Genomic DNA, 26,236 nt, shown 5'->3' on the forward strand with positions numbered 1-26,236 from the left:
GAGTTATTACTGACTATGGAAACACACTATGTCAGCGTGTAAGCAATGTTTCAAATCAAATATTCTGCTGATATATAATGCACAATCCGGCTTACATTGTCTGCCCCCACCCTCTTCCTTGTGTCAACTTTTGGAGCAGTTAGGAAAGACCATGCCTTTTGTGCGCAGTTACTACGTGATTTTATTACCATCAACCCGCACAGCTCCGCTCTACCACAATTGTTTCTCACTAATTGTGTTCGCAGAAAGCTGAGGACGTCTGACGCTGCAGCATCACCTGCACCTTACCGGTAGACAGGCTTAAGGAGAGGCTGCCCATTACCTTATTCCGCAAGCACTCGTGAGTAGTTCGTTTTCATCGTTTGTTTTAACTGAATAGTTATACTTGAATAGTAAAGTTAGAAAAATATTCACAGATTCGAAGTTTTCCTGTTCAATAGCTCATAAGTGAAATCACAGGCAACGTCTGTTTAGTACTACTGTAAGGCAAACAACGAGCTACAACCTACAACCGTCTAAGTGCAACACTGAAAAAATACGGTAGTAAAATATTTAATATTTAACTTAACTCTAGTGTCACCAAAATTATTTTACACATCAATGATCTACTGTTGGTAATTCAACACTTAGTTTGGAAAACTGTGCTTTTGCATATTTGTGGAGAATTTATATTTAAAAAATATATAGTGTAGTGTCACCAAGATAACTTCACACATCAGTTGTCTCCTGCTGGTAATACAACAGGACTTAGTTTGGAAAGATGTGCTTTTGTGTAATTTTGGATTGTTTCTATTAGGTAAAAATATTCAATAATTTCAGTCTTATAAAGTTTAGTGTCACTAAAATCATTTTATAATTAAATGGCATCATTTTAGTATATCACAGCAGTTAGGTTGGAAACATTTGCTTTTGGAGAATTTTTATTGGGAAAAATATTCAAAAACTTAACTCTTACTTAGTGTATATCAGTGAAGGTTCTCAGTCACCCAAGTCTGGTTATTCTGAGGTTGAGTCATGTCAACTGGATTTCATTCTTCTTCGTTAAAAACGTTTCACTACTTATCCAAGCAGCTTTAAGTCTGAGAAAAATTAGCTAACAAAATTAGGCAAAAGTAAATTTTTCCATACTATGTGCTGTAGTATAACAAATAAGATGAAATTTAAGCATAAAATTATTTTGGCGACACTTAAAAATGCCAATAAAAAGCACTCACCTCCTTGAATGTTTCATCCTTTTATTGACATTATAAATCAATCTTGGCTGGCGACTTTGAGAAAAAAGTTTAAGACAAATGCCTCATTAATGTAAATTGAAAACAGGTCTCTACAAATTAATGTCAATTAAATATAAATATATAAGGTGAAATAAGTGTTTTACTTAGCAGCAATATTCATATATCAAAATGCTTAGATATGTTCTTAAAGTCTTTACCTTTACCTTGTTTGTCTATCATTTGTCTTTCTCCTTAGATAACTGTCTCTTTTAAATTTTTAGTGTTACACACAAAGTATTACTGTTTCTCAGAAGCATAGAAGCACAATAATACCAAACAATGATTTTGTTCAATCTAAAAAGATTAAATGTCAATTACAATATTGAAGATATGTGCAGTGCTAGAGGAAACACTTTGATTGAGATATCCATATAATACAATTAATTACAATTTAACAACTCCGTCCAGGCCTTTTTTGTTGCAGGTAAATCAAAAATCGAAAGCAAAGTCAGATTTTTTAATTTTTTAATTAAAATTCTGTTATTTCTTTTTAAGTTTGAAGTTATTTAAGTGAAAATTGAAATTGTATTGCCTTTTTATTGTATTTCTACTTAATGGCAATTAAAGATGGAGAGAGAGGGCATCCTTGTCTAGTTCCCTGGGGAACCGACAGCACGTGGTCCTTGGGGTGGGCTGTGGGCTTGCAAATTATGTGATAACCCTTTTAGCAAAACGTCCATATAGACTGACTGGTTCCATTAAGACAGATATTTTCTTACAAAGTAAAACACAGCTGATTGAATGGTCTCTGTGCCAGTGTAATTCAACAGCACTCTGGGGACTCATTCCGCAGAGTTGGTGCAAAGATAAAAGCTCCCAACAAGAAAGAAAAAGCAAAACACTATAAAAGGTCCAGAAACACAGACAGGGGCTTTATCAGTATATATATATATATATATATAATTTATTATTGAATGTTTTATTATTTTTTTATTATTAAATGTTTTAAATCTCTTTTAGTGTAGGTTTAATGAGTTGCAGATTCTATCTTCACTTTCTGCAAAAGGATTTCTGCACTCAACAAATAGATGTACAGTAGTTTTTGAAATAGTGCAATTTAAGATACATTAAACTCACACAATATGGATGTGTAAATTTATTGATTTAAACATTATTCTTAAAATAATAATTTTGTTTGTAATTACCAATCAGTAAAAGAAATCGTGCAGTGCAGGGAATACTTCAAACTACAGAGTACTTCAAAGCCATAAAAAGACATTTTTAAAATGAAATGTCATGTGAATGTGATCTCTGCTTAACAGTGTCTGATGTTTCAGATCATATAGTGTACATGAATTGTGTTGCTTCTTCCTGGATGTTGAAAACCTTAAACATTCCTACAAGTTCCTTCAACTGTTATTGATGTTAAGAACAAACCTTCTTACTTAAGAAGGCAGATAAATCAAACTTGTTTACTTGTTACTTGGTACTTTGTTCTGTCTTCCCACTGTGGACATGTGAAGTAAAGCTGCTCTATCCACAGACCACTCACTGTAATGTCACTTTTTCCTGACCTTTATTGTACAGGCACATATGAGTTCCAGCCTCTCAAATGTGACTATATGAGAGATTTAGTTATCTTATTATGATTATTATAAAATCTACATGATAAAATTTGTAGTTTGACATTTGAGTGAAAACAGCCATAACTGGATTGTTTGAAGCAGGGGTGAACTTTTATAGTTGTTATTGCAAAAATGTCTCCTCTCCCTGTCCCACAAATAAAGACACCATGTGTACAGAAAAAGGGGTGTTTAGTGAGACAGGTGCATGCCACCGGATAACCCAAAGGTCCTAGGTGGGCAGCCTGGGGAGGGGTGGGAAAGAATGGTCCCCAGTGATTTGACAGAGGGGTGGCTGTTCATAGCACTGTTAAAATGTGAAAGATGAAAAGATGAATAGCCTTTTTTCGTCAGTCTACACAATATATCTAGTAATGACAAAGTGAAAAAAACACATAAAAGAGATTATCTACTGTATATGACCCTCCTAAATGTATATTATTATGATTTTGATAACTGTGATTATGATTATAATCTTACTAATTATTATGCTTTTTTCACAATAAATAATCTATACATTTTGCATTACATTGTAGATTTATGCTGTTCACTTTCTGAAATGAGATTTCAAGAAAAAAAAAGTATCCTTAGGAGAAAAAAGATACTGTACTTAAAATAACTTGATTGTGAGTGAGAATGGGTGAATAAGAAGCAGTGTAAAGCGCTTTGAGTGCCAATAGGTAGAATAGCACTATATAAGTGCTGACCATTTACCATTTAAATGGTCACCTCCTTGGCAACTATTTTTTTGATTGAACACTAACTTTCTGTGTTTCCTTTAAGTCCAGTTGGAGTAACAGAGACTGCTCAGAGTGGGATAAAAAAGCAAACATGAGTGAGTTATTTTTACATAATTTTTATTTTTATATTTTTATTTAAAGTATAAGTTAAGTATTTGTTTGCTCAAACTAGTTATCTGTCTATCCGCCATGCAGGATCAGAGTTTAATCCCAGAGTCAAAGTTTATCTGCAGATCAGATTCCTTCGTAATTTTCAAGTCTGTTTTAGCATAAACCCACCTGATCCAGGATAAGCATCAGTGTATTGTGCATAACCTGTATATAAAAAAAAGTTACACTGTTCATAATTCAGTATATGGTTCTTTCTCTGGAACAAGATATGTGGTCTGTAAATAGTTTTTTTACAACAATTACATACAGTCAACATGAGATGCCAATAGTGAGTGAATCTGGTTTGTCAGTGTTCAAAGTGTGTTCAGACATTAAACATTATTAGATCTTTTATTTGTAGTTTTAATAGTGGGATACCGTGTGTACAGCTTTGCATTCAGTATAAGCAGACCACAAAGATTCTGTAGTGGTAAAAGTGTCACGGATTAGGGTATTAGGTTTTTGAGGACCCAAGTAAGGACATGGTAAGAGGAGGTTTCAAACTAAACAGGTTTATTGAAAGGAATTGGGAGTGAAACAACAGAAAATTCCTCTTTTAGGAGGACAGAAAAATACAAGCAGAAAAGACATACATACATACAGGTGAATATAGTAAACCCATCATTAGTCTGCATGTTAATTTGGCACAGTTTTTATACCGGATGCCCTTCCTGATGTAACTTTGGAACCAGCACTGCGGCTAGGGAGATGGGCTATTGGGTGTTTAGTGTCTTGCCCAAGGACACTTCAACATGTGGTTGGGAACTGTTGGGCATGAGGCTCCGACCCTAAGGTTAGTAGGCAGCCACTCTGCCAACTATGCCACTGCCACCCCCTAAAACAGAGGCAAGATAAACAATGAACACAAATAACCAAACCTCAGACCAAACAGACGACTACAAATACAGGGAACAGGTGAAAAAAAAATACAGGAATCCAAACGAGGAAAATGATCCAGGGGCTCGCTGCCTAAATGTGTTATATACATTACACATTTGTCACATTTGGCAAAATGTAATACAGTGTGTACAGAGGTGAAAGAAGTACACAAACCCGATACTCAAGTTAAAGAATTGGCCTCCTCATTCTGAGGAGCAGCCTACTGTAAAACCAGTGTTTGAAGAACATCCCAGACTTGGTACTATTTTCATGTGATAGGTCACACCATGGCTTCAGAAATATTCAACCACGTATTCAACCACATAAATTTGTTTGTTGATCATAGACATGCTACTTCTCCTGGAAGTTCCGTGAGTCATATTTTAGAATTAATCAGAGCCCTATTCAGCCCTATCAGAGCTCAAAGGAAGGACAGTAAAACTAAACACAGATCAGACCTGGACTAACTTTATTTGGGTCAAACCTGATTCTTTGGCATCTGCTTTGTCTATCATCTGACAACAATGCTTACTTTTGAGCAAAATGGTTTTGAGTAAATTGTATGTATTATGGTAGATTGCAGAAGGGTTTGGGTTGTTTGGTTAATGTTTAGTTACCAGGCCCAGTTCAAGTGTATGGGCAATGAAAAAAAACTGTAATTAAGGAACATATTGCTTGTTTACTTTGAAAGGAGAGATAAAGAATGTTGAAAGAAATTTAAAATTTAAAATTACAAGATCCTCCAACAAAGACATTTTAAGTTACTCTTTATGGCCACTTCAGGTTCATGCAGCACAGATGTTAAGGAAAATCGAAACTTGGACCATCTCTTCTCTAAAGTAGGCGTTGCAGGTGATGCTGCTCAGCTACCCAACAGGAGCACTGGGGACTGGAGGAAACGTCCCTTAGAAGAAGAAAATATTAAGCATACTCATTCCATGTACAGGCCTAAGAAACATAAGAAAGTCCCTAGGCTACTTCTGCCCAAGAATGCTCTTATGCACTTGAATGAGATCAAGCCAGGGCTGTAGTACAAACTGCTTTCTCAGACAGGGCCAATTCATGCCCCTGTCTTTGTGATGACTGTGGAGGTTAATGGACAATTCTTTGAGGGTTCAGGTCCTACCAAAAAGAAAGCTAAGGTGAGTGCAGCAGAGAAGGCCCTGCACACCTTAGTTCAGCTCCCTAATGCATCTGAAGTCCACATGGCCATTGGCCGAAGTCTGTCTGTTCACACAGACTTCACGTCAGACCAGGCTGATTTTACAAATGTACTCTTCAATGCCTTTGAAACAACTACTCCTCTAGATGACTCCTTTTACCTTGCTTCTAACAGTAATGGATTTTTAAACTCACTCAACACAGAATACCCATTACTTCCATCCCTTGTCAGAAACCTGTCTCGGGCCTCATTACCTCCTGCCCCCTCGATTTTTATTTCCCCAACATATGAAAAGAGCCCTATAATGATCCTGAACGAGTTGCGTCCAGGTCTCAAATATGACTTTGTGTCGGAGAAAGGTGACAGCCATGCCAAGAACTTTGTGATGTCCATTAGTGTAGATGGTCAGAGTTTCCAGGGCTCTGGGAGGAACAAAAAGCTGGCCAAAACCCGGGCTGCCCAGGCTGCTTTGTCTGGTCTGTTTAAGATAAAGCTGGATCAGGCTCCATCACAGCTTCCTATACCCAAGGAGGGAGTGCAGCTTCACCTGCCACAGGTAAGCATGGAGGTAAAGGACTCCTGAACAGCTTCATTATGTCACTGTCCAATATGCATTTTCTCTTTAAAGTAAGTCCAAAGTGTTAAAAATAGCTATTTACAATATGCAACTTCAGATGGTTCGACCCTATGACTCAAAGTCAGTATACACTGGTCCACACAACCCTCAAGGAGTACCACAAGGTGAATATATAGGGCAAAGCATAATCATGACACCACATCATGCTGGTTTGGGGAACAACTACAAAGCCAACACAATTGTTGCCTTCTTTTTTTCAGGAAATGGGAACACTTGCTCTGATACCAATTTGCTTTGATGTTTTCTTCTTTACTTAGATTTTTGCTTGCCTTGTACCTAACTTGTAAGTCGCTTTGGATAAAAGTATCTGGCCAATTACTAATTGTAAATGTGAATGTTTGCAAAATATTTTAACACCGGCAAACATTATAAATATAATATAAATATAAAAAATATAATAAATTATAAATAGGTAATATTTTCCTTTAACATTGTAAATATAATATATTATAAATATATTACATATTATAATATATTATACATATAAAAAATATAATGCATTATAAATATAATGTAATATTTTCCTTTATTAATGATGATATAATATAGTAGTCATGAATGATATATGATTTTAGCATTACTGAGTATAAGCACTAGAATTAGATCTAATGTAAAAAACACAATTACATAACACAAGTACAGGTATCAAAATTTGTCTGAAAGAGGCAGTGGCTTATTAATAATTAAGATGGCTTTAGGAAATACAAGTTTATTACATCAAGAATGTCTTTCTACAATAACTAATCCCTGCATGTAATCCCTGCTGCTATTTTAATAACCATCACTATGACTGCTATTCAAACACTGCTGAATGAATAGCCTTTTCCAGCCATTAAGCTTTCCTTCCAGAGCAATTCAATTCAATTCAACTTTATTTATATAGCAGCAGACAATACAAGTATGTAGAGGCAAGACAACAAATCCCCCTCGAGCAAGCCTTAGGCAACAGTGGAGAGGAAAAACTCCCTTTAGCAGAAGAAACCTCCAGCAGGCTCAGGGTGGGAGGTCATCTTCCTTGACCAGTTGGGGTAAGTGGAAAGTGTAGAGAGAAAAAAAAAGAGCAATAAAAAGCAACAAGAAAACATTGTCCAGTTTGGTATGACCAGTAGCTGCACACTGGAAACACCCAGCTCTAAAGCCGGGAACACCCGCAGAAAGGGACAGAGAGAGGGAGACAGAGAAGGAGACAGAGAGGGAAAGAGAAGACATAAAGCTAATAGCATGTGACAAATAAATGTATAGAGAGAAAAGAGAGGAGAGGAGCTTATTACACTTGGGGGAGGGTCCCCAAACAGTCAAAACTCATAGCATCTTAACTAGGATCTAGTTCAGGTTGACTGAGCAGCTTTAACTATAAGCCTTTTAAAAAAGAAAGGCTTTAAGTCTAGTCTCAAAAATAGAGAGGGTGTCTGCACCCCGAATCTGGATTGCAAGACACTTTACTATTCACTGTAAATATTCACTGTAGCATCTTGTTCATATATATATATATATATATATATATATATATATATATATATATATATATATATATATATATAACATTCGGTTTTATGTTTAATTTTTATTGTTTTTTACATATTGATTTTGATTTCCACCTCAGATCCTGCCAGATGCCATATCTTGTCTTGTCATTAGCAAGTTCAGTGACCTGACAGACAACTTCATGTCTCCACATGCTCAAGGGAAAGTCTTGGCAGGTGTCGTCATGACAACAGGTATTTTTGTCCATTTTACTTCAGACTGTCCAGTTGTGCAAAAAGGTAATGACCTTCATTTCTACATAAATATGGCCTAAGGCATGATCAGATAGATCTACCTTCGGAAATTCTGGGAACCACAAGTAGGCCTGGATTCTGAGATTGAAGTGCTCTACTGTGTTGATATGGGATTATGAGCTCTTTTATATATGATGGAGCTGAACATTTAGAGCTTATATGTAAGAAGCAGGGTTTTACATTCTATTCAGACAGCACTCTTGCTGCAGCATTTTGGATTAATTGCATGCTTTTTATAGAGTTACTGGAGTATCCCAAAAGTAGGAAATTACAGTGTTCCAACCTTGAAGTAATAAGTGCATGGACTAGTTTTCGGCATCACTTTGAGACAGGATGCTCTTAATTTTGGCAATGTTCCTTAGGTAGAAAAAGGCTGTTCAAGAGATTTGTTTTATATGTGAGGTAAAGGACAAATCCTGCTAAAAAATAACTCCAAGGTTCCTGGAACTAGTAGTGAAGGCCAGAGTTATGCCATCTAGAGTAACGATATGCTCGGAAAGCATATTTCTGGGATTTTTAGGCCCAAATAATATGACTTTATATAATATCAGTTTAGTTTTGTCTGAGTTTAGTAAGAAATTGTGGGACATCCAGGCCTTTACGACTTGAAGGCATGCTTGAAGCTTGATTAACTGATTTTTTTCATCTGGATCAATAGATAGATATAGCTGGGTATCATCTGCATAGCAATGGAAATTTATTGAATGTTTTCTAATAATATTGCCTAAAGGAGAAATATATAAAGTAAAAAGAATTGGTCCTAACACAGAGCCTTGTGGAACTCCATATATATAACCTTTGTGTTCATGGATGGATGAAGGATTCATCATTAACATGAACATATTGAAATGAATCAGATAGATAAGATTTAAACCAATCTAGTGCAGTTCATTTAATCCCTATTTCACGTTCCAGTCTCTGTAATAAAATTGTATCAATTGTATTGAGTGTAGTGTAAGTGTAGAGACGAGTCCATTATCTGAGGCCAAGAGAAGACTGTTGGTGATTTATACCATTGCTGTTTCTGTACTATGATGAACTCTAAATTCTGACTGAGAGTCTTCAATCAAATTATTCCTGTATAGGTGGTCGCATAATTGCTTTGCAACTACTTTTTCAAGGATTTTAAAAATAAAGGGAAGATTAGATGGTCTATAATTGGCTAAAAACCTGGGTCAAGCAGGGTTTTTTAAGTAGTGGTTAAGTTGTTCTTGTTTTTTTTCTATTAATGATGAATAATATGTTGTTCTGGCATCACAGAGAGCTTTTTTGTATATTTTAAAACGCTTTTTCCAGGCTAAATGAGATTATTCTAAATTTCTGGATCACCACTTCCTTTCTAACTTTTGTGTTGCCTGTTTTACGTTGTGAGTTTTTGAACTATACCATGGAGATCGCGTGTTTTGGTTTACTACCTTCATTTTAGAGGGGCAACACCATCGAGTATATTTCGTAGTGAGGCTGCAGAATTATCAACAAGATAGTCAACTTGTACAGGAGTAACATTAAGGTGGCTAACCCCCATTGGATCGACATATGGTGAAGCAAAGGATGAAAGAATGGTTTCTTTAAATTTGTTTACAACATTTTCACTTAAGCACCTGCTGTAGTGGAATTTTTTCTAACTGTTGTATAGTCCATTATTGTAAATTCAAATGTAATTAGAAACTGGTCAGACAGAATAGAATTACGAGGAAATACTGTTAAATTATCAGTTTCAATGCCATATGTAAGGACAAGGTCTAGGGTGTGACTAAAAGAGTGAGTGGGTTTATTTACATTTTGGGAAAAAACAATTGAATCCATGAATGAATGAATGAATTAAATGCAGTGTTGAAGCAGCTACTTTCAGCATCTACGTGAATGTCACCCACTATGAGGACTTTATCTGTCGAATAAATCGGATAGAAAATCTGAAAATTCAATCAAAAACTCTGAATAAGGGACTGGAGAATGGTACACAATAACAAGTAGAAGTGGTTGTGAGTTATCCAGTTTGGGTGTGAAAGGCTAAGAGTTAGGCTCTCAGTTAGAACTATGTTTAGGTCTTGGGTTTATTGGTAAGCTAGAGTGGAAGATTGCAGCTACTCATCCACCTTGGCCTGTGTTTCTTGGAACATGATAATTAATATGACTTGGGGGGGTCCTTTTAGACTGACATATTGTTACTGCTGCAACCAAGTTTCAGTAAGACAAAATAAATCGAGTAGTTGATCGCTTATTAAGTCATTTACTAACAGAGATTTAGAAGAGAGATCTGATATTTAATAAGTAGTCTTAACTTTTATTAAGGGTCTAATTTTTGTAGAAATTGATTGTGTAGCAGGGACTAAAGAGTTTAGTATTTAGTGGTGAATTGTTTGGAAAAGTGAGTAAATAACTTACATTTCATATCATGTTAAACACACATTGCTTGGTTAGAGTTAGGGTTAGTAAAATGTCTTTTCTTGTTTTCTATGACTAACAAACTGAAGTAAACAGAACTTTCTCACTTTTTAATCACAAAATAATTAACTTTGATATGTTTGCTGACCTAAGGTCAGCAAAAGTTACAACTTTATCCCTCTATATGATACCATTGTACATTATTTTTCATACTAGTTAGATTAAAAAAGTGAAAACAAAAACTGTTTTTTTAGTATTCTATGTGCCTATATGTATACATAGCAAGCTGTGATGTACTGCTGGCCAACATTCATGTCCTGCTCTGCTGATCTGACTAGCATAACATTTATAAGCATCTGTGGCTGATGGTTGGTGCATCATTGGTGTTCATACTTTGTTATCCAGGTAAAGATGTAAAAGAGGCTCAGGTCATCTGTTTGTCTTCGGGTACTAAGTGTATTAATGGCGAATATATAAGCGACAGAGGGTTGGCCCTTAATGACTGCCATGCTGAGATTATAGCTCGCAGGTCCCTCATCAGGTATCTGTACTCCCAGCTGGAACATTTCCTCAGGTGAGTCATACTTTCACACAGAGTTGCATCGGTTCATCATTTTATCTGTTTTTAACATATATCCTGTATCTTTAATATATATTTTTACCCACAACCCCCCTTGTCCTCAAGGTTTCTAATGCTAGCTAAAGATCCTTAATACATTTGAAAGATGATCCACCTGGCAACATATACTTTATAGTGTCATGAATCTGACACTTTGATCTGACTCTACTCACCTTCACCTTTTGGCCTTCCATGCACCAATCTACTCACTTATACACCCTACACTTTGTCAATTTGCAGACCTGAACTCCCCCTGTCTCTCTCTCTATTTCCTTCAATGTCTGCCCTTCACTCTCGTTTCTTCTCTCGCCCTGTTTTCCCCATCCCTGCTTCCTGTTTTCCAGCTTTTATTTTGTAGTCTGTCTGTTCCACTTCCTTTCTAGTCATTTCAGCTACTTTACCACTCATCATCAGCCCTGATTGTTTTCATGTGTTCCCTTGCCTATTCAAACTTGGCTTTCCCCACAGTCCCCTGTCAGATCGTCTCACAATCTCAATACTACTGGATGCTTTGTTTTCCTGCTTGAATTATGGTCTTCCCTAGTTCTAACTGATTTCTCCTTTTGGAATCTCATTTTTTAGTCTGAGGTTTTGTCTGTGTATCCCTGCTTATCCACCTCTGTATTTGATCAATATATGGTGCGGTCCTAAGTTGCTTACTTAGGTATTCAAATGCATGCTCTTTAGTTAATCCCTGCTGTCAGTTTCTGACCAACCTCTAGATGTTCTTAATTAACCATTTAAGATCAGTCCGGTGGTTTGTTTTTCTGTTGTCCCTGGCACTGTTGTTATTAGCTTCCCCTGATTTAGTTCATGCAGTCAGGCATTTTCTTGTTCACGTTCAGCTTCCCTAGTTTTTCCCCACTCCTGTAATTAGGTTTGCTTTCTATTCCTTAGGTTCCGCAGCCATGTATTGTGTTCTTTAGCTTTAACGCTTAGGCCCCTTTTCACTCTTTTTGTTTAGTTGCTTGCTTGTTCATACAATCTGATTCACTTTTTTAAGCTCATTTATTTTGTTTTATTATGGTACTTTTAAGACGACCCAGTTGGAAGAGCTGGTTTAAATATCAGGAGAGAAGAACATTTATAAATCAGAGACCTGCTCTTGCTACTTTTTAAAAGTTAAAAATAAAAAGCCACTGAAAATGTCTGAATAAAGCCATATTCTATTCTATACAGTTTCAGGCATTTTGATATCCAGTTTTAATAACTCTTAATTTGAGAATTTCATCATGATAATTCATGATATTATGATAATTTTGCTTTTGGATTTTTAGTAACAATGATGAGGGGCATCAGAAATCCATCTTCAGTAGGTTTGAAAATGGACGTGGCTTGAGGCTGAAAGAGAATGTCCAGTTCCACCTCTATATCAGCACATCACCATGTGGAGATGCCCGCATCTTCTCGCCTCATGAAGCTGCAGTGGAGGGTGAGTGGGTGACAAAGAAAATAATGTTGTACATGTTAATTATTAGCTGTAGTTGAGATTGACTAAGCTAACATTAGCAAGGAGTTCTCCAGACCTAAAAGAAGATATCATCTATTATTTTGAATGATTAAAAATGAAACGCCACAAAATAAGTTGTTTCAGCACTTTCACATTCACAAGGGATATTCTTCTTTCTTTTAGAATACAGTATCTTTGTAACATCTGAAAGGTCTGATCTGTTTCAGATCAGGGGGACAGACACCCAAACAGAAAAGCCCGTGGGCAGCTCCGCACTAAAATTGAGTCTGGTGAAGGAACTATACCAGTGCCCTCTAGTGACACCATTCAGACTTGGGATGGAGTTCTTCAGGGTGAGAGGCTGCTCACCATGTCCTGCAGTGACAAGATTGCAAGGTTTGTGTTTTTTCTTAGAGCTAAAAATAACTTGCTTATAAATATTACTTCTTCTTATGAGACTAAAAACTTCATGGAATACAGTGCTATACACACCACCATGGCTCCAGTATTTAAATACAAAAGATTATATTATGGTAATTCTTGGGCTATTATAACTAGTTATTTTGTAACTATTATATAGTCTGATATTGTTAAATGGCATCTGAAAATAGAAGTCAGAAGATTTGACTAAGAATAAAACTAGATAATTATATTAACATGCTTTTAACTTGGAAAGGAGATAAAACTTCTGGTGCTAATTCCAGCATAGATCAATAATAATACCAGCAAGTTTCGGTGTTTGTTTACTGTGAAAATAGAAGCTAGGCAGAGGAGTTATGTGTTTTTAAGTATTTTTATGATTTAAGTAATTTTGTAGATGTCTGTGAGAGGGAGGAGTGGATCTAGTTCAGGTTGACTGAGCAGCTTTAACCAAAAGCTTTTTAAAAAAAGGAAGGCTTTAAGCCTAGTCTTAAAAATAGAGAGGGTGTCTGCACCCCGAATCTGGATTGCAAGACACTTTACTATTACAGAGAGATTTGCTCTGCACATGGCACTGCACAGTCTTTGGTTGGAGTGGGATGATGTAGGTACATCTATACAGTCTAGTGAAATCCATTACAGCAGTTCTGCCATGAATTCTACTTTTATGATGTTATAATTTCTCAGTTTTTAAGTTGAAACTGTAAGAAAGGTGATAATTCTTTATTGATTTATTATTGAGGTCATAGTGGGTAGTGTAGTTATACTGGAGTGCATTATAAGAAGAGGTGGTTCTAATTTTTTGGCAACCCCATCCATTAGTGCTGCCTAGCGTGTGTAATCTGTGTGTAATTTTCATGGTGTCCTCATGGTTGTGTGGGTTTCCTACAGGTATTCCAGTTTCCAACATTCCAAAGACATGCATGTTAGGTTAACTGGTGACTTTAAGCTATCCTGCCTGAGATACACTGGGGACCTGTCCAGGATGTTCCTTGACCCCTGCAACCATTTAATGGGATAAGGAGTTAAGATAATGGTTGGATTGGGGGGTGGGTGGATTAACTAATGGGTGAATGGATGGATACTTAAAATTTTATTCTGTTTTCATTAGGTGGAATGTGGTTGGTTTTCAAGGCTCGCTATTGAGCTACTTCACTGAGCCACTTTACTTCTCCAGTATTATCCTGGGCAGCCTGTATCATGCAGACCATCTCTCCAGAGCCATGTACCAGAGGATAACTGAGATTAAGGAACTGCCACAATCCTTCCGCTTGAACAGACCACTGCTTAGCGGTGAGAGAAATACCCCAACTGGTACCACTATTCCATACTAAGCCAATGTGACATCAGGTATACAAGGGCATCTGTAGGCCCTTCAGTCCAAAAGGAACATTGTCACTCTTCGTGGCTATTCTTTAAAGAGAGTTGGGTAAATTCTGTCCAGAAAATGAACAGGAGGCAATTATTGCATGCAATTATTTACAATCATTAATAATTTAGAGGTGGTAGTCTCTTCTTCCTTATCTACTTAAAAATGGCATTGTGTTCATACCAATTTTTGGACAGAATACAGGCAGGGCTTGACTTTCTGATTTTTTTCAACCAGCTAAACTGAGATGCGGCACATTGCATTCACAAAAGAAAAAAAAATTAGAACTTATCTTGTAATTACGAGAAACAAATATTGTAAATACGAATTACAAAGCTACGGATCCTGTAATTACGACAATTTGAAAAACTAAAACCGCCAAATTATCTATCGATAGTTCTGTTTTACTATAGAGATTTGGAAGTATTGAAAACTATCACTACTGTGAACTACTGTGATACTGAAGACATCCAGCAAAAGATGTGGGCTACATAGACAATTAGAAACAATTTTGGGGAAAACAGGCTGATTTGGAGAGATGGCATCCATCCTAGTTCAGATGGTGCAGCTTTATTATCAAGAAATATGGCTGATTTTATTAGACAACCAAAAGAATGCAGATATCCAGTCCTACACGCCAGTGTCCTTACAACCGTCACCCCCCCAATACTCTCACATACCTATAGAGACTGTGTCTGTTCCTGACCAACTAAATTACATAAACCAAAAATGACCGTAAGAGGAGTTAATCATGATAACCTAATAAAAGTTAAGACTACTCCTCTTAGAGAACTACTACTCTCCTTTCGGCTTATCCCATGAGTTCAGGGTCGCCACAGCGGATCATTGTCCGCATGTTGATTTGGCACAGTTTTTACACCGGATGCCCTTCCTGACGCAACCCTCCCCAATTTTCTACCAGGCTTTCTACCTGCATTGCTGGGGAGGGGATCAAGCTGTTAGGGGTTCAGTGTCTTGCCCAAGGACACTTCGACATATAGCCAGTGCCGGGGATCGAACCACTCACCCTGTGGTCCGTAAGCAACTGCCTTTACCAACTGAGCTATAGCCGCCCCTCACTATTATATATATATATAGCTATATATAGCTATTAGAGAAAGAATTTACCAGATCCCCCATTTGTTCATGTTAATGATGAATCCTCATGCGCACAAAGGTTAGTTATGGAGTTCCACAAGGCTCTGTGCTAGGACCAATACTTTTTTATATATGTCTCCTTCAGGCAACAAAACACTCCATAAATGGAACCATCTCCATCTATGGAACCATGTGCAAAGAAAAAACAGTTAATCAAGCTTCAAGGATGCCTCCAAGACATAAAGGCCTGAATGTCCCAGAATTTTTTACTTCTAAACTCAGACAAAACTGAAGTCATAGTATTTGGGCCCAAAAATCTCAGAAATATAATGTCCAACCATATTGTTACTCTAGATCAGGGGTGCCCACACTTTTTGGGCTTGTGAGCTACTTATAAATTAACCAAGTCAAAATGATCTACCTACTATAAAAATACAAAACATGTATTTATTTATTAATATTCTATATTGAGAATTCTTTATATGCACAATATATGTTGGTGTAGCTATCATAACTAGGTGAAACCATATTGCACAATACAACACTGTACATTTTTTGTCATTACCTTACTCTGATGACTTGCACTGAATAGAATCAGCCAGACATGTATAGACGGGTGGCTATCTCACTAGCTTGCTAGAGTTTTGCAGCACTTGGTGCCGTTGAGCCATGTGTCAGAAAAAATCAGATTTCAGATTGGCTGCCCTGTACATCAATCAACTTACAAAATACATAGTGGGGACGGATGATTGGCTGATGTCTACTTTGTTAATTCCATGCGATCTACCTGCACTACTTTTGCGATCGACTGGTAGATCGTGATCAACGTATTGGGCACCCCTGCTCTAGGTAGCATAGTTCTGGCCTCCAGTACTACTGCAAGGAACCTTGGAGTTTTTTTGGACCAGGATTTGTCCTTTACCTCACATATAAAACAAATCTCTAGAACAGCCTTCTTCCACCTACAGAACATTGCCAAAATTAGGAGCATCCTGTCTCAAAGTCCTGTGGAAAAAATAAAAATGAAAAACTGCATTTTTTACTTCTAGGTTGGACTACTGTAATTCCCTACTTTCAGGATGCCCCAGTAACTCCCTAAAGAGCCTGCAATTAATCTAAAATGCTTCATCAAGAGTGCTGACTGGAACTAGCAAGAGAGATCATATTTCACCTTCACTAGCTTCTCTCCATTGTCTTCCCATATTATCTAGAATAGAATTTAAAACCCTGCTTCTTACATATAAAGCTCTGAATGGTCAGGCTCCATCATATATAGAAGACCTCATAGCACCATATCATCCCAATAGACCACTTCGCTCTCAGAATGCAGGCCTACTTGTGGTTCCCAGAATTTCCAAAGGTAGAATGGGAGGTAGAGCCTTTAGCTATCAAGCTCCTCTCCTGTGGAACCAGCTACCAGTTCAGATTTGGGAAGCAGACACCCTCTCTACTTTTAAGTCTAGGCCTAAAACCTTCCTCTTTGATAAAGCGTATAGTTTATATAGTTATAGTTATCCTGCTATAGGCTTAGACTGCGGGGTGACCACCCCCTGATGCACTGAGGTCATTTCATCCTCTTGACCCTCTCTCCTCTCCTCTCACCCCACAATTGTCACCACTGTATGACATTAACCCTGTGTGTTTTCTCCCGTAGTTGTCTTTCTACTTCTCTGTCTCCCTATCTCTGTCTCTTTCTTGCAGGTGTCCCCAGCTTTGAAGCTGTGTGTTTTCCAGTCTGCTGCTATTGGTCCTACCAAGCTGGACGATGTTATGTTGTTGCTTTTGTTTCTCTTTTCTTTTCTTTCTTCACCTTCTACTCACCCCAACCAGTCAAGGCAGATAGCCGCCCACCCTGAGCCTGGTTCTGCTGGAGGTTTCTTCAGTTAAAGGGAGTTTTTCCTCTCCACTGTTGACTAGGGCCTCCTCCAGGGGAAATTGTTGGGTTCTCTCTATACATCTTTATACTCTTGACTTTATTCTGTAAAGTGCCTTGAGATGACGTTGTTGTGAATTGTTGCTATAGTTATAAAGTTGAATTGAATTGAGTTGAATTGAATCCTAAGGTTCTGGAACGTTTTCATATTTTACGTTTTCCTGCCTGATAAATCCCTTATCTCATAATTACAAGTTATGTTTCATGTAATTACGAGATCTGTAGTTCTGTAAATCGTATTCATGAGATAAGTTTTTTCCTTGGTGAATGCATTTTGCCGCTGTAGTTTTCCTAGCCCAAAAGCCAAACTAACTTATTTAAAAAAGAAAATGTAGCTATATTAAATGTAAATTAAATTAATAAGGATTTAGGCAATTATTATATTTAATTAACATACAAAATATAAAATTAAGAGTTAATGACATATATTCTCTCTCTCTTTCTCTCTCTCTCTATATAAACAAACTTATATATAAACAAACTTCACAGTGTTTGTATATATACAAACTTCACAGTATTTGAAAATAAAAGTTAGGGCAACTGTGGCTCAGCTGGTAGAAGGGATTGTTGGAAACAAGTGTTATTTCTGTGACAAAGGAATTTTAATTTTGAATTAATTGCTGAATTTGTCTTCAAATGTAAGCTTTAGTATTAAGGTAAAAATACAGTTTAATTAAAAGATTCAGTGGTATATCTGTTTTTGATTATGAAGGAAGAAATACAGCAGTGTTATACTAATTTTCCCCATGTTTCCATGTTTAAAGGAATCAGTAATTCAGAAGCTCGTAAACCAGGAAAAGCGCCAAACTACAGCGTGAACTGGACATTTGGGGATCCAGGCCTGGAGGTGATCAATGCAACCACAGGAAAAGACCATCTGGGTCGACCCTCCAGACTCTGTAAACATGCCTTCTATGGTCAGTGGATGCACCTGCAAGCCAAGGTAACGCCTTCTGACACACAATATACTGTACAATACTGCTGCCAACTGCAAAATTGAAAGTTCCATAAGTATTCACCACCTTTGCTTAATACTTTGTTAAAGCACCTTTAGCACCAATTGCCAATTACTTTAATCTTTTTGAGTATGATGCTACAAGCTTGGCCGACCTATTTTGGACAGTCTCTCCCATTCTTCTTTTGCAGTACCTCTCAACCTCTCAAGGGTTCTTGTCCTGTTGAAACATGAACTGTCGCCTCTGGTACAGGTTTTCATCAAATGCAGTTATATAGCACTTTTCTACCTATTGGAACTCAAAGCGCGTTACACTGCTTCTCATTCCCCCATTTACACTCACAATCACACACACACTCACATAGCAATGGTGGAGCTGCTATGCATCTGGCAAATGCTCACCGGGAGCAACTAAGTTGGGGTTCAGTGTCTTGCTCAAGGACACTTTGACTTGTCACCGGTGGAGCCGGGGATTGATTGGGGGGTTGGTTGATGACCGGTCTACCACCTGCACTACAGTCAAGAAGGCTTCTGTGGCCTTCTGTGCGGCCGCAGAAGCTTGAATCAAGGATGTCTCTGTACATTGCTGCATTCATCTTTCCCTCGATGCTGACTAGTGATTCTGCCACCACCATGCTTTACTTTAGGGGTGGTTTTGGCCATGGGATGAGTGGTGCCTGGTTTTCTCTAGACACAACACTTGGAATTGAGGCCAAAATCTTAGCTGTGTGCTTAGTCCTGTCGAAACATGATTCGTAGCCTCAGCCTGAGGTCCAGAGCCCTCTGGAACAGGTTTTTTATCAAGGATGTCTCTATACTTATCCCTTGATCGCTCATTTTACCTGGCTGTCCAGCTCTAGGAAGAGTCCTGTTGGTTCCAAACTTCTTCCGTTTACGAATGGTGGAGGCCACTGTACTGATTGGGACCTTCACTGCTGCAGAAATGTGTCTGTAAATATCTGTACCTTTCCCCAGATCTGTACCTCAACACAATGGTCTACAGACAATTCCTTGGACTTCATTGCGTGGTTTGTCCTCTGAAATGCTCTGTTAAATGCTGGACCTTATATAGACAGGCATATGCTTTTTAAATCATATCCAATGAACTGAATTTCCCACTGGTGGACTCCAGTCGAGTTGTAGAAACATCTCAAGGGTGATCAGTGGAAACAGGATGCACCAAAGCTCAATTTTGAGTGTCATGGCAAAGGCCATTAATACATGTAAATTTTTTATGATTTTAATAAATTTGCAAAGATTTCAAACAAACTTCTTTCACATTGTCATAATGGAATATTGTTTGTTGACTTTTGAAGAAAATAATAAATTTGATCCATTTTGGAATAAGACTGTAACATAACAAAATGTTAAGCGCTGGGAATGCTTTCTGGATGGACTGTATGTGCTACTTCTTTGGACCTGGAAAATGTCTGTTTTTGTATTCAAGTATGCTACAAAAGCTCAAGTTTTTAGATTATGCAATTGTTCCTATGTAATGACTTACAATGGAAGTTAAGCAGCCTGTTCTCAGCTTCAGATAAGAAATGCAGAAGAGTGAAAAAAGTCTATTGTCCTAGTTGATGCCAGCTCACCTATTGGCATGTAAGGGATTGTGAGTGTGAAAAAGAAGCTATGTCAAGTGCTTTGGTCAAATTTATGTCAATGTGTGCCCACTATCCTAATTATAATTGGAAGTTTATGTTTATGCATCTACCCAATGTCAACATTCTGGTATTAACTAAAGGCCCCTCCCCTATCTGTTCTGTAGCTCTCCTCCATCATGAAGATCAGAACAGTAAGGCCCAGGAGCTACCATGAAGCCAAGCAAGCAGCAGTTGAGTACCAGTCCGCTAAGCAAGCCCTCTTCAAAGCCTTCAACAAAACTGGACTGGGTGCCTGGGTGAAGAAACCAATAGAACAGGACCAGTTTGCTCTCCTGAGTTAGTGCTGAATAATCAGGTGGTGACAATCCTGGCCCAGCATTCCAAAACTGTTTTGGTCAGTTTGAGCATTTTAATTGTTTCTGTCTAGATTGTTATGACTATAGTGGTACAGATGTCAGAATCCATATAGTTTAACATTCCAACTTAATTTTTATAGCCAGGTACGCAAGTGTAACAACAAAGAGTAAGAGACTATGGAAAATTATTATACTTACAAGCTTTAATTATTAAAGTTCAGTGATATATTTAATTTGCATGTATAAATACCTGACATTCAGAAGATATCTCTATTAAAAGGTTTATCATGTAAAAGCTACAGTATGCTACTTTAAAATGTATATTCGTAGAAATATGCTCCCAAACTTCTTAATGTGTAGAACCACTATTGAAGCTTCCAGTCATCGCAGAACAGCAAGACAGACACATTTGCCTATAAAGGTTTTTGAGATTGACTTGCCCTATTCTAATCAAAGATTACTGCTTAGTATGTGCATTTTGTAATACATTTAAATTTTATAAGGATGACTATCTGAAGGGCTTGACAGAGTGAGGAAGAGCATGAAGAGCAAAGCAGAGAGGGAGAGCAGGAAGAGGAAGGGCTCAAATTCAGATGCAGCAAATCAGGGCAACAACTTTGTTTTTCTCATAAGAGAATTTTTTGCTGTTACCTCATCGAAAAAAAACTTTGTTTTCCCAAGAAATTATCTTGTCATCACGAGAACACAAAGGTGTTATCCCAAAATAATGAGTAAAGAGAATTATCTCACCATTATGAGGTAACAGTGCAAAAAAGATCTGCATCCATGGCAGTTTTTGGCAGATGTGTTTTGGCTGTCTCTAGTCTCAAAACTCATCAGTGCTTTTTTTATAAAAGGCTCACAGTGTAATCTAAGGCTAAAAGTTTGGATTTACAAGCAAAGCATCTTAGAAGCAAATTTTATCATCTCATCAGACTAATGCTTAATGTTTGTGTCAGTGATTGTCACGTGTCAGAATCTGCCTCCATGTTCCCTTTAAAAGGGCTCTACACACTACTTTCTGCTTAATTTGTTCCGTCAAAATATTTTAAAAACTACTACGTGAAAATCAAATTTCAATGTGAAAATTATGGTTTTAAAACTGAAAATTGTGATCCAAACATTTGAAAATAAGACCTGAATATCTTGAAAAACAAACATGCATTGCAAACATACAACATTCTGTCCTTTAAGAGATTTAACTTAATTTTTAATTTAAAATGTTTAACTCTTTTCAGATTTTCATATCTGCTCATAATTCAACTTTCAATTCAATTCAAATTTATATAGTGCCAATTTACAAAGTAATCTCAAGGCACATTACATAATAAAGTCAAGATTATAATGACATATAGAGAATCCAACAAATCCCCCTTGAGCAAGCCCTATACGCAACAGTGGTGCCTAGGGCTTGTGCCTTGGGTTCTCTCAGGCTCAGGCTCAGGGTGGGCGACAATCTGCCTTGACTAGTTGGGCTGAGTGGAAAGTGGAGAGGGAAAATAAAAGTGTAACAAAAAGTCATGCTGACTCTATTTAAGTAAAACAAGATATAAACTAAAGTAAGAGCCTCTTTATTAAATAATCTCAGACTGTTGGTCTTACAGTAGTGTCTAAGCTTGAATATTAATGAACACAGCAGTAATAAAAAACGAAGCTACTCAACAAGCATATAGTCTCACGATGATGTCTGTAGCCTCCACAATTTTAGATGGATTCATGCAATTTGGTTTTGTGCTGCCCCATACAGGAATACTGCTGAGCTCAGTGCATAAGCTTTGCCTGTAAAGCATGAACACTATAAATATGTATTATACAGTCAAGTCAGCGAAACAGATATTTAATAAACTGTTACTAAAGTGATTTTGTTTGGTTATCTTTGCTTATTATTACGATTGATGACTAGGGTACTTTAAAATGAACTCTAGGTATTCTTAGTAGCTTTGGCTTGTTTCTTGAAACGTCACTATTATTGTTTTACATGCATTAGTCAAAATACTTCAAATTTTTTTCCACATTTTGTTATGTTACAGTCTGAATTCTGTTTTCACTGATATTCCTTGAGATATTTCTACAACTTGATTGGGGTCCATCTGTGGGAAATTCAGTTGATTGGACATGATTTGGAAAAGCACACACCTGTCTATATGAGGTCCCAACATTTACAGTGCATGTCACAAACCAAGCCATGAAGTCCAAGGAATTGTCTGTAGACCTCAGAGACAGGATTTTATTGAGGCACAGATCTGGGGATGGCTACAGAACATTTTCTGCAGCATTGAAGGTCCCAATAAGCACAGTGGTTTCTATCATCCATAAATGGAAGACGTTTGGAACCACCAGGACTCTTCCAATGATCTGAAAGAGTGACAGCCCATGACATGACAGCCCACCTGGACTTTGCTAAAGTCCACCTGATGAACCCTTAGACCATGAGAAACAATATTCTCTATTCTGATGAAACAAAGATTGAACTCCTTGACCTGAATGAAACCGCTGATTAGCTTTTCTTCACTGATGCAATCATGTAAAGTTAGCAGCTCCTCTCTGCTGTCTAAATTTGTGTCATATCATTTTCCCCTGGTATGTAAAAACTTCTGCCAAATAAGGTACATAGTTTCGCATAGTGTTTAAACACACCGTGAAGATTGATCGACGTGTGATCCACCCAGCTCAACGTGTAATACTGTAACTCTGCATCTGCCATCAATGGAATGTTATGTCCAAAGTTAGTAAAGTAAACCTCTTTTGACATTCGACTTTTTTTATTTTTATTTTTTTTCGCGGATCATTAGTCCACATGATGATTTGGCACAGTTTTTACGCCGGATGCCCTTCCTGATGAAACCCTTCCCAAATTCTACCGGGCTTGGTATTGGCACTGCGCAGCTGGGGCTGGGGATTGGGAATGGGCTGCTGGGGGTTCAGTGTCTTGCCCAGGGACACTTCGACATCTTCTAAAGTCCTGAAAAACAAGTCCACTTCACATCTGTCTCACGCACGCAAATGAATCTGGTCGCCATTGGCCTGACACTTGAAAGGTACTTGAGTCCTGCAAATATATGAAGTAGCATAGCCTTCGAGGAGCTAAGTAGAAGGCTTTAATGAATTAACATGGACAGGACTACTTACTTTTACAATCAAAAAATGGTCGTAATGCTTTTGATTCCTATTCTGTTTTCCTTTTATTGATCAACTGTATTGGTGTACCAGCAGGAGCAGGTGGAATCGAATGATTTGAATAAACTCCTCCAGCATAATGGATTAAAGCCAGTGTATTTTGCAGATCCCATTGAGAGTAAGAACCGTTCAGGTAAGAGTCAGGGATTCGAATAATTTGATAATGATTTTAAAAGGAGTAACTCATGTTCTTGAATTATATATATTTTTATATTGTGCAGAATGTGTACAATCTGACTTTTCTTTGGAATTAAGCTTTTCAACTGTTGTAGCATTAAACAGTAGTATTTTCCCTCTGTTTTGATACCAAACTTCAAGTATAGAGTCATTGGAAAGCTTTTAAATATTTATCTGACTAGATAATGTCTATTAGAATTGAAGTCGGTCATATGATGTTTAAATTTGGTTATGCTGGACAATGGCAACAATTTAGTTTCAAGTAAAAAGTGACAGAAGAACAAGGTTTTTTGTCTGCGTATACATGTCTTGCTATGGGTGTTTTGTGTCCGCATATCTGTTTAATAATATATAAATGTACAGTCATGTGGCGACTACCTGCTCATCAGCATCAGATGGGCTTCCCAGAGATACATCTCCTGAGTCATATAGCTCAGTATAGGTATAAAGTAAGACCTGAGGCTGGAATGCTGCCAGAGAAATACTTTGGGCAGCTTCAAATGCACTAGGTTTCCAAAAAGCATGTGAACGCCTTTCAAACATTGGTAGTTAAACAAACTATTCCAAAACATATGAATCATGAATGCTATAACTGGTTCACTTCATGGGCTCGGTGCAGCACGGTTATTTATTCTTATTGGTATATAATTATCTGTATAATTATGATATGATGCATAACTTTAAATGCCCATCTTGAAAAGATCAGGGTGATCTTGAACATGTTTTTTTTCAGAAAACACACAGAATATTGTTTAATTAACTTCACTCTAAAAAAATGTTTTGATTCATCTTATTGTGTGAGATTCTGGAGCAGAAGCTGTTAAGACAAAGAAATTTTAATAAATATACGAATATTTCAAACAAACTTCTCTCACGTTGTCATTATAGGGTGTTGTTTGTAGAATGTTGAGGAAAATAATGTATTTGATCAGTTTTGGAATAAGGCTGTAACATAACAAAATGTGGAAAAAGTTAAGGGGCAACTGTGGTGCAGGAAGGTAGAGCGGCCATCCTGCAGTTATTCAATCCTTGGCTTCTCCAGTCACACGTCGAAGTGTCCTTGAGCAAGACACTGAACCCCAACTTAGTTGCTCCCGGTGAACGTTGGCCAACTGCATAGCGGCTCCCCCATTGGTGTGTGTGTGATTGTGAGTGCAAATGGGTGAATAAAAGCAGTCTAAAGTGCTTTGAGTGCCAATATGTGGAAGACCATTTACCATACAGGGTCTAGTGGGACTCTTTGTAAATTTGTACTGTCAATCCATCATTACCACCTGATACCTTTCTCATTCTATTTAGTGAAACTAGAGCATTATATTAGTTATTTCTATTATTAATAATGCTAAATATTTACATACAACACATTTACGGTTTATTTATTTAAATGGTTTAATAATTTACTCCACAAAGTTTCCAAATTTTCTCTTTCAATTAGACGTAATAAAAAATAAAAACAATAAACTAATGATAAAAATAAGCTCATTTACAAAAACATAAAAACACACAAATATGGTTGCTGCTTGTGGTAAAAAATCTCAAAAACATACATGTTATACTTGTTATACTGTGGAGAAGTTGGAATTGTAATACCAAAAAAATTAAACCCTAGCCACCCCTCCTGCTTTAATGGTGGTTATCAAAGGTTTCAAGCTCTCTACTGTACTTGTGTGGCTATCAAGTGCAGACTCACTTTGTTCAGTTTCACATAATTCTTGTGTATGTGGTGCCAGACTTTCATCACCTCACATGTTCATGTTTACTTGGTATGGTTATTACTAAGCCACAGCTAACGTCTCACACAAAAACACAATGAATCAACATTAGTTAATTTGACATTATTTCCGTTAATATTGTACGTTATTTTATGTGGGGCCGGCTGGGTTTCAGACTCTGCTTCCCACACTGGAGGTGTGGGCCCAGCAGCTCCACTTGCTGAAGGTAAACTCTGCATGTATTGTTTATATAGGTCATCATGTTTCACTCAGAAAATTATTGCTACCCCTGAATAACCTGCCTAAGTGTAAATGAATTCCATAATGTTGTTCTTTAAGTTTGATGTCCCTTTTAACCATCTGACAATCAAATGTTTTATTTTATTTTTTAATTTTAATGGTGTAAACTGAAATCCAGATTAAAACTGACTCCATAATGTTATCTATGTGAATGTGTTTAGGAGCTTCAGCAAGGTTTAAACACATTGACCACCATTTGATTGTGATTATAATTCTGCAGAAGCTGTGAAGACCGAGGACATAATGTTGCTGGTGGACTCAGTACTGGAGAACACTTTCAATGATGATAAGATGGTAGAATCTTAAATTAAAAATACAGTACATACAATTATACAAAATTGACTATTGTTTACGCAGCAAATCTCACAGTGCTGGGGTTTCTGTACTTTGTAGCTAGTGGCTTTGTATTTTCAAATTATTTGTTTATCAGGTAACAAAAACTCCTGTTGACTCCTTTGACTATGATATTAAAATACAAAAAAAGATCCATCTATGTTTT

The 26,236-nt window shown here is 37.2% G+C and overlaps 2 protein-coding genes across 16 annotated transcripts in view; both read left to right on the plus strand.

The window, feature by feature from the left end:
- Positions 1 to 25,705, plus strand: LOC137108767 (double-stranded RNA-specific editase 1-like). Its single transcript, XM_067493773.1, has 10 exons — positions 1 to 340; positions 3,625 to 3,671; positions 5,389 to 6,323; positions 8,008 to 8,122; positions 10,973 to 11,141; positions 12,464 to 12,618; positions 12,864 to 13,032; positions 14,168 to 14,349; positions 18,221 to 18,399; positions 20,180 to 25,705. The coding sequence occupies exons 3-10, from the start codon at positions 5,685 to 5,687 to the stop codon at positions 20,354 to 20,356; spliced, it is 1,785 nt and encodes a 594-aa protein (XP_067349874.1). The 5' UTR covers positions 1 to 340; positions 3,625 to 3,671; positions 5,389 to 5,684; the 3' UTR covers positions 20,357 to 25,705.
- cd99 (CD99 molecule) overlaps positions 1 to 26,236 on the plus strand; it is a 180,197-nt gene that overhangs the window by 108,660 nt on the left and 45,301 nt on the right. The gene's annotated exons all lie outside the window — the stretch shown is intronic.

The sequence above is a fragment of the Channa argus genome, chromosome 23, assembly GCF_033026475.1.
Source record: "Channa argus isolate prfri chromosome 23, Channa argus male v1.0, whole genome shotgun sequence".
NCBI lineage: Eukaryota > Metazoa > Chordata > Actinopteri > Anabantiformes > Channidae > Channa > Channa argus.

What these genes read in the sequence shown, in the direction of transcription:
- LOC137108767 (XM_067493773.1), top strand. Translation starts at nt 5,685, where the DNA reads ATGACTGTGGAGGTTAATGGACAATTCTTTGAGGGTTCAGGTCCTACC. An exon ending in AGGTGTCGTCATGACAACAG is followed by an intron (nt 8,123 to 10,972) that starts GTATTTTTGTCC and finishes TTTGTTATCCAG; the next exon opens with GTAAAGATGTAAAAGAGGCT. An exon ending in CAGCTGGAACATTTCCTCAG is followed by an intron (nt 11,142 to 12,463) that starts GTGAGTCATACT and finishes TTGGATTTTTAG; the next exon opens with TAACAATGATGAGGGGCATC.